This window comes from Calidris pugnax, unplaced genomic scaffold, assembly GCF_001431845.1.
Source record: "Calidris pugnax isolate Ruff unplaced genomic scaffold, ASM143184v1 scaffold132, whole genome shotgun sequence".
In the NCBI taxonomy this organism is placed as follows: Eukaryota; Metazoa; Chordata; class Aves; order Charadriiformes; family Scolopacidae; genus Calidris; species Calidris pugnax.
Window position 1 is genome coordinate 3,018,396 of NW_015090910.1, and position 10,594 is coordinate 3,028,989.

At 45.6% G+C, this 10,594-nt stretch overlaps 1 protein-coding gene across 2 annotated transcripts in view; it reads left to right on the forward strand.

The window, feature by feature from the left end:
• ASRGL1 (asparaginase like 1) overlaps nt 1-10,217 on the forward strand; it is a 31,415-nt gene extending 21,198 nt beyond the window's left edge. For both annotated transcript variants that reach the window (XM_014949334.1, XM_014949333.1), the window contains exon 7: nt 1,763-10,217. In XM_014949334.1, the coding sequence (XP_014804820.1) occupies nt 1,763-1,992 (230 nt within the window). In that variant the 3' untranslated portion in view covers nt 1,993-10,217. The remainder of the gene's footprint in view (nt 1-1,762) is intronic.
• Nucleotides 10,218-10,594: the final 377 nt, after the last annotated feature.

Below are 10,594 nucleotides of genomic sequence, written 5' to 3' on the forward strand. Positions count from 1 at the left end.
TACATTTTCATTGGAGAAGCAGTAAATAGAGAGACAAGGAACAGTTGAGAATATTTTTGCTTTATAGAGCTGTTTGCATATAATGGTTGCGTTTCTCTGTAAATCTCTTGGCTAATGTGATACTTTCGGCATAAAATACAACCTACAAATTATTTTCCAAAGCTCTAACACATTTTGATCTCCCCTTACTCTGTATATTATGTCCCTAGGTATTCAATTTGTGAATGGCCTTTTAAGCTGTATTTAGTCTAAACCATGTAAACCAATTTCTTCCCTGGCTTGAAGTGCATTGCAAAATCTATGTGCTGATAGCAGTTATCTGGTTTGTGGTAACTCAGTATGAAAGGCAAATGAGGTCCAAATTAAAAAGGTTTTTTTTAAAAAAAAAAAAAAAAGAGGAAAAAAGAAAATGAACCCACATGTGTGCATGTTTAATTGGTTTGCACTTGTTCACCATGCCTGTGCTTGCTCTGCCTTCGTTCATCCTGCCCAGAAGTATAACTCAGCTGCCAGGAAAACATGTCAGCAACAGGCTTTTTTTCTGCGCCCCCTTCCGCTCCCCCAGTGTTTCCATGAAGGTGCTGAAAACAAACCCTCAAGTTATTAAAACTTTTTGAGTCCTTGAACAGTGAATTGAAGCTGCATATTTAAGAACAACTATAGAGCTCTTACATAATTCTGTTCAGCTATTCAGTAACTCACATAGTAAATATCTTCTTTTGAACCAACGCTGGAAAACTTACTTTAATATTTCAGGAGTGAATTGCTTTGCCGGGCTTAACAGCTGTTGGAATCTCTGTCTTAATAGTGGCAGCTGTTGTCTTGATGAAAAATCAAACAGTGAAATACTGACCCTTTGAAGTCAGAGCCTCTGACTTGAATAGTCACAGTGTCACCCGTAACTTCAGAGAAAGGATCTTTATCCTGTCAGTCAGCAGTGCTGTGAATAAATCTGACTCTGCTGGTTTTGTATGGTTTTAACTCAAAATTTGCAGGGAAGGCATGAAGGTCAGTTTTTGTTCTGCAGCCTAACCTGCATAACATTACCGATGGTATATATCTTAGAACAATTAGGCTAAGCCAACTGCATTCCACATGCCTGTGGGTATGATGCACACATTAACTTTTGATTTATTTAGAAAATATTCCTGTTAATATGAATTAAGCGTAATGAAAAGATAAAGTTGCTTTGCAGGTCCTTTCTCTGACATCTAGTACATTGAGTCCTCCTCTTGCCTGATGCTTTCAGAAGTTTTAGGAGGAGAAACGCTCATGTCTGCTTTTGATAAATTGTGACTGCAGAGCGTGTGCTTTGAGCTCCATTGCGGCCAATGGACTTGGAACATAGATGATTGAAATTTTTGATCGTTTTAATGTGTTCTTATTTCAAATTGTATATTCTTCAGACCTAGCTTGTGACACGCATTTGATGGGAAGCTCTCAGATTGGCATTTTTCCCTTCAAATGGTGGCGTAAGAAATGTTGTGTCTTGAACATAGAGTTGATGAGGTAGTCTAGATCAAACACTGAATTGCAATCTGAAGCTATTTAAATCCTGCCTTTGTAGCAGCACCGTAGCAGAGCAGCAACTGTCCATAGCCTTCCTATAAACGGTTCCTCTGCTCCACTGGAAACTTCTTGCTAATTTAGTTGAAGAAGGAATTAGATTTGTCTGGCTTCATAGGGAGGGGTGAAACTTGAAGGGAATTTTAAAACTTATTTCAAGACTGATGCCATGAAGTTACGTTGTTCTTCTTTTCAGGAATGTCACCAGAGATGGCTGCTGACACTGCGTTAGACTACATGAAGACTCGAGTTGGGGGCCTGGGGGGTGTCATTGTTGTTAATAGTTCAGGAGAATGGGCAGCAAGGTTCTCCACCAAGCAGATGTCCTGGGCTACTGTAAAGGATGACCAGCTGCATTATGGGATTTATGCTGGGGAAAGGCATACGAAATCTGTTGATGAAGCACTTATATCTGAAAGCGGGTGATTCTGAGAATGAAGAAACTGGCTGAGGAAGAGTAAGATCTCCAGCTTTTGCTGAAGGACAATGACAGTTGATGTAATGTTTCTGAAAGATCTGTACCCTTTTGTTTGATTCACAGCCATTGGCGCATTTACAGTTAGAATTAAATCTGGACATAGTCCTTCAGTGGTCATGGAGATGTGTATAGTGTTTAGTAATACCTTTGGGAAGTCAGGAGATCTGCTTTTCTAGATAAGAAAGAGAATGATCAGTAGGCTTCTTGGTTTGCCTTATTGCACTAAAGGGAGCCTTGAGTTTCAGTATTACAGGAACTTCTTTGCATGCCCATTCTCAATGACTGCTGCCAGGATGATTTGCGAGATTAATGCTTATTAATTAACAACTGAATTTTGAAAATTGCAATGCGCTCCAGAGTCTTTTGAGCAGTCATCCAATGATAACAAGATGATAACGGTCAGTTGAAATACCACCAAAAAGCAGTGAACAGTTAAGACTACGTCATTGTCACAGGCTTGAGGTAAATGTCAGGGGAAATAATAATAAATAATAAGTAGACAGAATAATAATAATACTAATAAGTAAAGAGAATATTTTTTTTCCAGAGATGGGAAATGTGATGCTTTCTAAGGAGTGACCTACTCCATGCTTTGTTCCATGGTTTAACAGCTGTTGCAAATGACAGTGTGGACAGTGATGGTTCAAGAGTATATGGCTCATGCAAAACGTAACCATGTGGTGTACTGTGTTCCACAGGAGATCATGTAGGAAATGGCTACTGCCTGATCATCAGGAGTTCGTGAAACAATGGCAGTATTTAGGATGTGCTTATCTGTAGAGAAGTGGTCTCACTGAGTAAAAATTAACTTGTATCCCCCTCTGAGCACGAAATACCAGTCTTACAGGGCCAGGTTGTTGACTGGCAGAAAAAGGAGTATAGTCTTAGCTTCATCATCAAGAATAACAAGCCACCCAGGTTTTTGTGGTCAAGGATCAGCTTTGTTTACCTCACCTGTCCCTAGTGCAAGATCAAATTCAGGACAGGCAATAGTAAATATGATCTCCACAAGTTCTTCCAAATTTCACTTTGCAGCATTGTTTTCATGGAATGGATTCTTTTTCATTAAAAAAATCATTGAGCAAACTTGAAGGATGCTTTTTGGAGCTAAATGGTGATGCATAGGGGTGGATGTAGGCTGTACACAAAGAAGGAGAATACAAATATCTTGGTTTATGCTTGCTTTATCAGATTAAAGAGTATAGAGGGCACGTTCCTAGTAACTGTTCCTTTGCGTGGAGCAGCTGGAGGGAGGAACATTTAAGCTACTGCGACCGACACCTGGTGTATGGCCTTTGTGGAGCTCTGGTTTTGCTACGTGCCCTCAGTGGATGTGAGCCCGTTCGGTCCCGCTCCAAGGTGAGCAGAACCCCAGTGCTGGTTGGTGCAGCAGCGAGCGTTCAGTAACGTTCCCGATGGGTGGGTTGGCACCAGGCTCACCCAGACAGTTGGCTCGTGGTTAGCTTTGAGCAAGCTCACATCTGCCCAGGAGGTACTGTCGGCCACAGTAGCAGTGCAGATATCATCTCAGGGCTTTCAGAAGGAACAGTAAATGGTTACCGTGCTTAATTCACCTCAGTTGTTCTCCAGGATACCATGTAATAAATTGCTGGCACTTAACATGAGAGCATTATCCTACATAGGTTCCTCTATCGCTTATCACCAGACTAGCTGGGCACCTTCCAGCAGTGCATTAGGCAGCGTGGCTACCATCTGCTCTGTATGACTTGCTCTGTCTCACCCGCTCCTTGGTAGCATGTTCTATGTTCCTTTCTTGGGAAAAAGTACCTGGTTTTTAAAAACACATGTAGTGTTGTGCCTTTCCTGTTCCGGCAGGGCTGGGAATGGGGAGCTGTGCCTCGCACGTGGATTGACCATGTTTGACAGTCCTCAGGCTGGAGTTTGCTCCGGGGTTGGAATGATGGTGGTTCAGGCAAAGCAGCCAGGGCTCCCTCCTTCCCTCCCAGCCTGTGGGCCCAGCCCACGCTCCACAGAAACCTGTGTGGTTCCCCCGCCCCGCACTCTGCTGGGACAGTGCTCCCTTTCGCATAAGGGGGGGTGATAGCAAGTGGTGGGGGGGGGCAGACCCAACTTGGAGAGAAGCTGGAGAACTGAGGATGAAACGGTTGTTTTCCTCCCTCTCTCTTTGCCCTTTCTGCTGGAACAGGATGGGACTTCTGATGATATGAGAAGTAGTGCTATGCAACACCAGCAACCTAATGTTTTCATGTGCTTACATGTCCCCTGACCTTTCTGAATACTGAGGAACTACCCTTTATGAGGACTTTAAGGTTTACCAGCTTTTATAAGAGTAGTTGAAAGAGGCTGAACTCCAGGGAGATCCCAGAGGCAGGACAGGCAGTTGTGTGCCACAGCCGTGACTGGCCGGAAATGAACTTCTCCAAATGGCGCTGACCTGGATATCAAAGAAGGAAATTAGAGGTCTCTTGCCAAGAAACTGAGTGTCCTTGGCACGTAGCAAAGCAGCAAGAGAGTTTTAATTATGTAATTAACGTGTAGCATCCCGTTATTTTCTATCATTTAGAAAGCCAGTGGTGGCTGCTGCCGGTTCCCTCCCGCCCCGTGGAGGGGCCCGTGGCCCGCGCTGGGCACCCACTGGGGCAGCAGCTTCGCTCGTGTACCCGTAGTTCTGTGTGGGTTTCCCTTCTTAATCTTTGCAAGTTACAAGTAATTAAAAGTTGTTCCATGGGACATCAGTGTTTGGAAATTTGGGGTTATTTTTTTTCAGTGTTGTGCTTTGTGCTGCGGTTTAGCTCCGTGTCTCTGGGGTGCTTGTCACTCACTTTGAGATCTGGCCTGGCAAAGTTTAATGGCATTTGCTGTTTCGCTTCTTTCTCTTCTGGTCTGCTTTTCCTTTGATATGCTCTGATAAATATTTGCTGTGGGAGAGATTTCCACCGTGGTTGCGTCAGTACAAATGAAGAGCAGAGTCGCTGCGCTCCGTGATTCCCCTCCAGGAGGTGACACAGGTGGGCTCTGCCAGGAGGAGAACAGCCTCTGCTGGGAGGGAGAGCCTGCGGCCGGGGGTGGCTGGGCCAGGCTGGGCTCTGGGCTCCAGCAGTGTCAGGGTGAAGACGGTGCCCGGGGAAATGGTGAAATAAAGAAGCATCAAATGGTTCACATAAAAGAATACTGAGGTCGCACAGACTGGGGGAGCAGAGAGTCACTGTGGTTTAGAGGTGTAAACCACAAAGGAGGGGAATCTCATTTTCCTTTCTGTGCAGTCCTTAACGCTCGGTTTGCTGGGGGCATGTAGCTACCCCACAACCTTTGTGCAATTGAGTTTGCCAGATCTGGTCACATGTGCTTTAACTTCAATTATTTCTAACGTTCTGTCCTTTTGACCTTTAAAATTCTCCTTGGTTGGAGTGAGACTTGTTTGCTTGCGGCTCCTCCCCGAGTCCTTTTCTGGGGTTACGATGCCACCTGCACGGGCTTTAGCTCCAGCCCTGCACTTCTGCCCCTTTACTGCTAGGGCTTTCCTCCACCTTGAGCCGTGTCGATGTGTGGTAGCACGGAGCTTATGAAATGCTGTGCTGCGTCCGGGCTGCCCGGCTCTGCCCGGCGCTCGGCAGCACGGCAGGCTGCCTGCTGAGCAACCCGGCTGCCCGACAGCATCGCCCCCTCACCTCTGCCTCCCCACCAAGAATAGTGCCTGTTTCCAGCTTTGTCTAGGTTTGGGTGTAGCTGCCACTTGCCTGCCGCAGCCTGTGCTAACAACTGTATTACGGCAGCACCGCGAGGGCTGACTAATAGGGGAGACAAAGCCCAGGGCTGTTAGAGGTGCTGGGCTCATTTCTGCAGGTAATAATGACTGTAAAAAACACGTACCAATAAATATGGACCCTATTGTTTTAACACTTGCTTTTCCTTGGCAGTTTCAAATTGTCCACTCATAAGCGGTTTCTAGAATAGTTCACAAACTGCTTCTCTTTTGGGCTGGAAAAGTGCAGGATTTGCTGGTCTGTGGCAACTCTCATCCTCTGTACGTGGAACTTTTTTCCTGCATGGAAGGGAGATACAGCCAGGATTTCTCTCCTTTCCTATATCGCAGAAGATAATTTGTCATGTTGTTGGTTGGGTGGGGTTTTTATTGGTTTGGTTTGGTTTTTCTATTTTGATTTAAAAAAAAAAAAGCTGGAAAAGGTTATTGTAGCTTCATTCAGGTGTTTTTACCTACCTTTTGTCTCACCTCAGGTAACCCTTCTGAGATCCTTGGGAATGAGTGCAGCTCAGCTGAGCCTCTAGTAAGATAATCACTCAAAAACGAGGCTATTAGGGAAAATGACTGGAATGTGAAACCCAGCACGTTTTCAAGTATTCTAAGCATTAAGGAATCACAATTACTGCCTAGTCTTACTTCCTAAATAAACAGGCCATAGGTCCTTCTCTCTGATTCTGCATTAAGCAAATTACTTCTGTTGAAGTCTGGTCAGTTCCTGCCACAGACAGAATGAGAATGAAGATGCTCTTTGAGAGAAAAAAACGGAACCATTTTTTAGATAATTCTGTTTTAACACATTTAAGAGAAAAGAAAGAGGAAGGAAAAAAAGAAGGTATGATGGTGGCAGATGCCCCGGTGGCTTCTGTGCTGGAAGTCTCCATGGGGCGAGGGCGGCTGCTAGCAAATAGACTTGCCATTTCAGATCTGAAGATGCATGGCGTGTATTTTCCTGGAGACAAACCTCCAGAAGTCCTGCATGTAGCGGTAATATTTATACAATTCAGGTCTTCAGAGAAGCACACAGAAGCTGTGAACTGATCTGCACCACTCTTCAGTGGAGTTTATTATATTTGAACTGGTTTATCTCCAGTGAGCATGCAGGGAGATTAAACGCTACTCTGGAGCCACAAAACACATCTGAGGCAGGGCCAAGTTTAGAATATTGATTTCTGGCCTCCGCAGTCCCAGACTCCGTTCACTACATTATGTTGTTTTTACAGGTAGCGTTTAGACAAATAGATCTTGACATATCAAAAGCTCAGTAGCCTCTCAGTAAATTGAGCAGGGCTTTAGCTGTTCGATTCCTGTGATTTGTGCGTGCCTCACGCTCGGTCCTGGTGATCTCAGTAGCTCGTGTGTGTTTGCAGTGAAACCCACTTGTATCCTGAAGCAGACTGGACTGTGTTTTTCTCTTAGACTAGAAATAAGCCTAATTATGATACGTGTTTTTTCTTGTCAGATTTAGATCTGCAAATACCTTACTTTAAAGAAATTCTGCTTCAGTCCTCTTTGAAAAAAACCCCGAAACACATTGGTGGAGATTCTCAGTCCGAACCAATGGCAGCTGGTCACTTGCTCTGATTTCTTGTTTGAGTATGAAATGAGAAAAATGGGAACCCCCAGAGCCACTTTTCCACCTTTCTGAACTCCAGGTCTCTCATCTGCAGCCAACAAAGGACCCTGCTCACCCTGGCCGAGCCTGCGTGAAGTCTGGCAGCCCTACAGACTGCACTGGCGTCTCAAACACGGCCAGTTATCTAACAGCCTTCTCCACCCTTCTTTGTTACTCGATGCACGATGTCATTTGTCAGAGCGCCAATACTGGAGACATGCTGAATATGTGAATACCAAGGAAGTGGTTTCCTTAGCAATAACAGGCATGTGAAAGTCAAAACTTCCTTTCCTCCTCATGTGACCTTTTTCAAAGCAATTCAGCCCCTGGGACAATAGGAGTGAATTCCAGGCACCCGCAGTGTTCCTGCGCTGCCGGGCAAGGATCTGCCAAACGGCCAACTTATCTTACCTTTTTGTTAAGGTAACATTCATTTCTCCTTAGATGTTCCCCACTAGGGATTTGGTGTGTTTATGTGCACGGCATAGTGTTTCCTGAAAGCAAAATGACCTAACACCATAGAAACAAATACACAGAAGGTAAGTCGTTTTCTTGCCATTGGGGAACAAAACTTTTTTAATGCATAAAATCCAAAGCCCTCTCTGTTAAGAGGAAATAGGGGCGTGAAAACTCTTACCAGCGTGTTTTAATGGCTGGGCCTCCCTCATAGCATTTTGCCTATTTCATATAAGGTGAAAATCACTCCTTATGAGAATTCCTAAGGAAATAAAAAGAGAGAGAGGGAGATGATTTACAAAGGCAAACAAGTGGAAGATGACATTCATCTCGCCCATCCCGCACAGAAGTGCAGGATCAGTCTTCTGTTGCTGTTTTTACCCCAAATATTTGGTACAGCCTTTCCTCATCCGTAAGGAGACAGCAGCGATACCCTGAAGTACTTACACAAAGCTGCCTGTCCAAGAATCCTGAAGTATTTTCTAAAAGCAGCCACTAAATTTAAACCTGAGCTTCCTATTGAGTTAGGGAACTATTCTCCCCATTTTTCCAGCTGGGGAGGTGATACAGCAGGTAGTTGTGAAAAGGGCAGAGAAAATGCTGGAATGCTGGAAATGGTAATTTCAGCATCCTTTCTGTACCGCGGCGTGTGAGAGACAGGTTTGGCTTTCAGGAGCTCAGGGAAGGCTCTGGTGCTGGAGTTCTCCCCAGCTCCGGTGTTTCTGGGCTGCCCGCACACAGCCCCCCTCTCGCTGCCCTCCTGCCCACCCGCAAGGCCTGCGTTCAAGTCCCTGGTAATTAGCAGAGAAGGGATTCTCCAGTTCTCAGGGATCGCTGCCTATCATCTTGGTTTTTGTCACACATCTGTGGTTTGCTTGGCTTTTTTTTTTCCCCTTGATTTCAGCATTTTAAACTCTAGAGGACCAGAAGTTTTCAGAAGTGGACTGTGCAATGTGGATAGCCAAGTCTGGAGCTGGTTCCACCAGGCAGGAGAATAAATTTGACAGGAGCCGGTTCCTCTGCAGCTTTCTGTGAATCTGGGGAAGGGATGTACCATGGATTTGGAGTCTTAATGTCTGGAGGAAAATAGGCAAGCCATCTGCTCCCACAGGCGCCGGCACATCGGTGCTTTGTGCCAGTTACACCAAGGCAAACCTTACTGTCTGGCCAAGCGTTCATGTCCAAGAGTGTGTAAGCACCTGCGGGGAGTTGCTGTATGAGATCCCACTCCGCTCTTGGCAAAATGTCACACCAAGCCTGTTCACATTTAGTGCCAGGAGCTATGCAAACACTGTGCAGTGTTCCTGTGGTTTCTGACGGTGGACTATCGCTTGGCTAAGAATTTCAGAGTTTGCCGTGTTATCAGGCACTTCCCGAGGATCAGATGCTGCAGGGAATCTCTTAACCTGGAGGAGCAGCCCTGAGAGGTGTCCCTGCTCAAGGGGGTTCCTGGCATGCAGCTGCTGCTCCACGGGAGAGTTCCAGTGACTCTGGGGCTGTTCTGGGGGGTGAGATGATTGACACATTTGCATATTGGCCATAGTACCAGTATTGTGGTTAGGTGGGTGCATTGCGCAACTTAGCCCTCGGCTGTTGTGTTGTTATCTGTCTCCCTGAAAGCACCTTTGAGCCCCGGATGCCGCCATCACGAGTAGATGCCCCCACTACGACCACCACGCGTGGTTATCACTTGGGCAGAGTTACAGGAGACGAAGCTCAGGGTGGTGCCCAGGGGGTGGTGGGCCCACCGTCACGCAGCTCTGGCTGACACCTCAGCTCCCTCAGACACCACCGGCCTCCACCATCTGGGCGTCTTGGCGTCGGCACACAAGGTGTTCGAACGCATCTCAAAGGCCGGGGGTCTGCAGCAGGCTGGCCGTGGGGAGAGCGCAGGGCACCGACCACCCCAGACTCCAGGACGAAGCACAGACTGGTGCAAAAAACACAAGAGCAGCAAAAAAAAATAAAAAAAAAAAAAGCGAGAGATGAGAGAGGACTCTGCCTGGGGCTTGGAGTCTCAGAGGAGCAGAGATGGCAAGGGAGACTGGCACCAAGCTGCCTGCGTCTGGCTACAGCATTAACTGCTGGGGATCTGGGAATCGTTTTCCTGTCAAGGACTAATTTGAACATACAGGCTCAGCACATTATAATTACCCAGCACAGAGCAGGCTACAAGATGTGTGTCGTGCTGTGGGACCAGGCACTATTTCCAGCCATCCCACAGAAATGTCAATAGGATGATACTCTTGACTACATGTTGCTAATTAATAGTTTTTTTCATCCTGATGTCCTTTGTTCATGTTAAGACAGGTTTTATTTCTCTTTATGTGTCATTTAGCTCAATAAATCTATTTGAAAAATTAGTTGACAATTGCTTAAGAACAGATTATTTCCAAGTACGTGTTCCTTTGGAGAAAATCTGGCTAAATACCTTATGACCTGTTCCTTCATCGGAGAGAGAATACAGTCAGGCCATATCAGATACTCCTGCGTACCCCAGTTAGTTTTTCCCCCTAGTTCTTCCATGTTTCAGTTTTACAATTGCTCCCACGGGTCATCATAAACCAAGATATAAAGAATATTCAGCATGTTTTGAAAAATAACAAGCTGTATCCTTCACAGGAAATGTGGGTTGAGGCATACTATGCAAACTTTTTTCATGTCCTTTAATCTCACTTAACAGGGACATAGTTCAGCCACGCTGGCTTCTTCAGAGCGTGCGCTGATAGGATTTAAT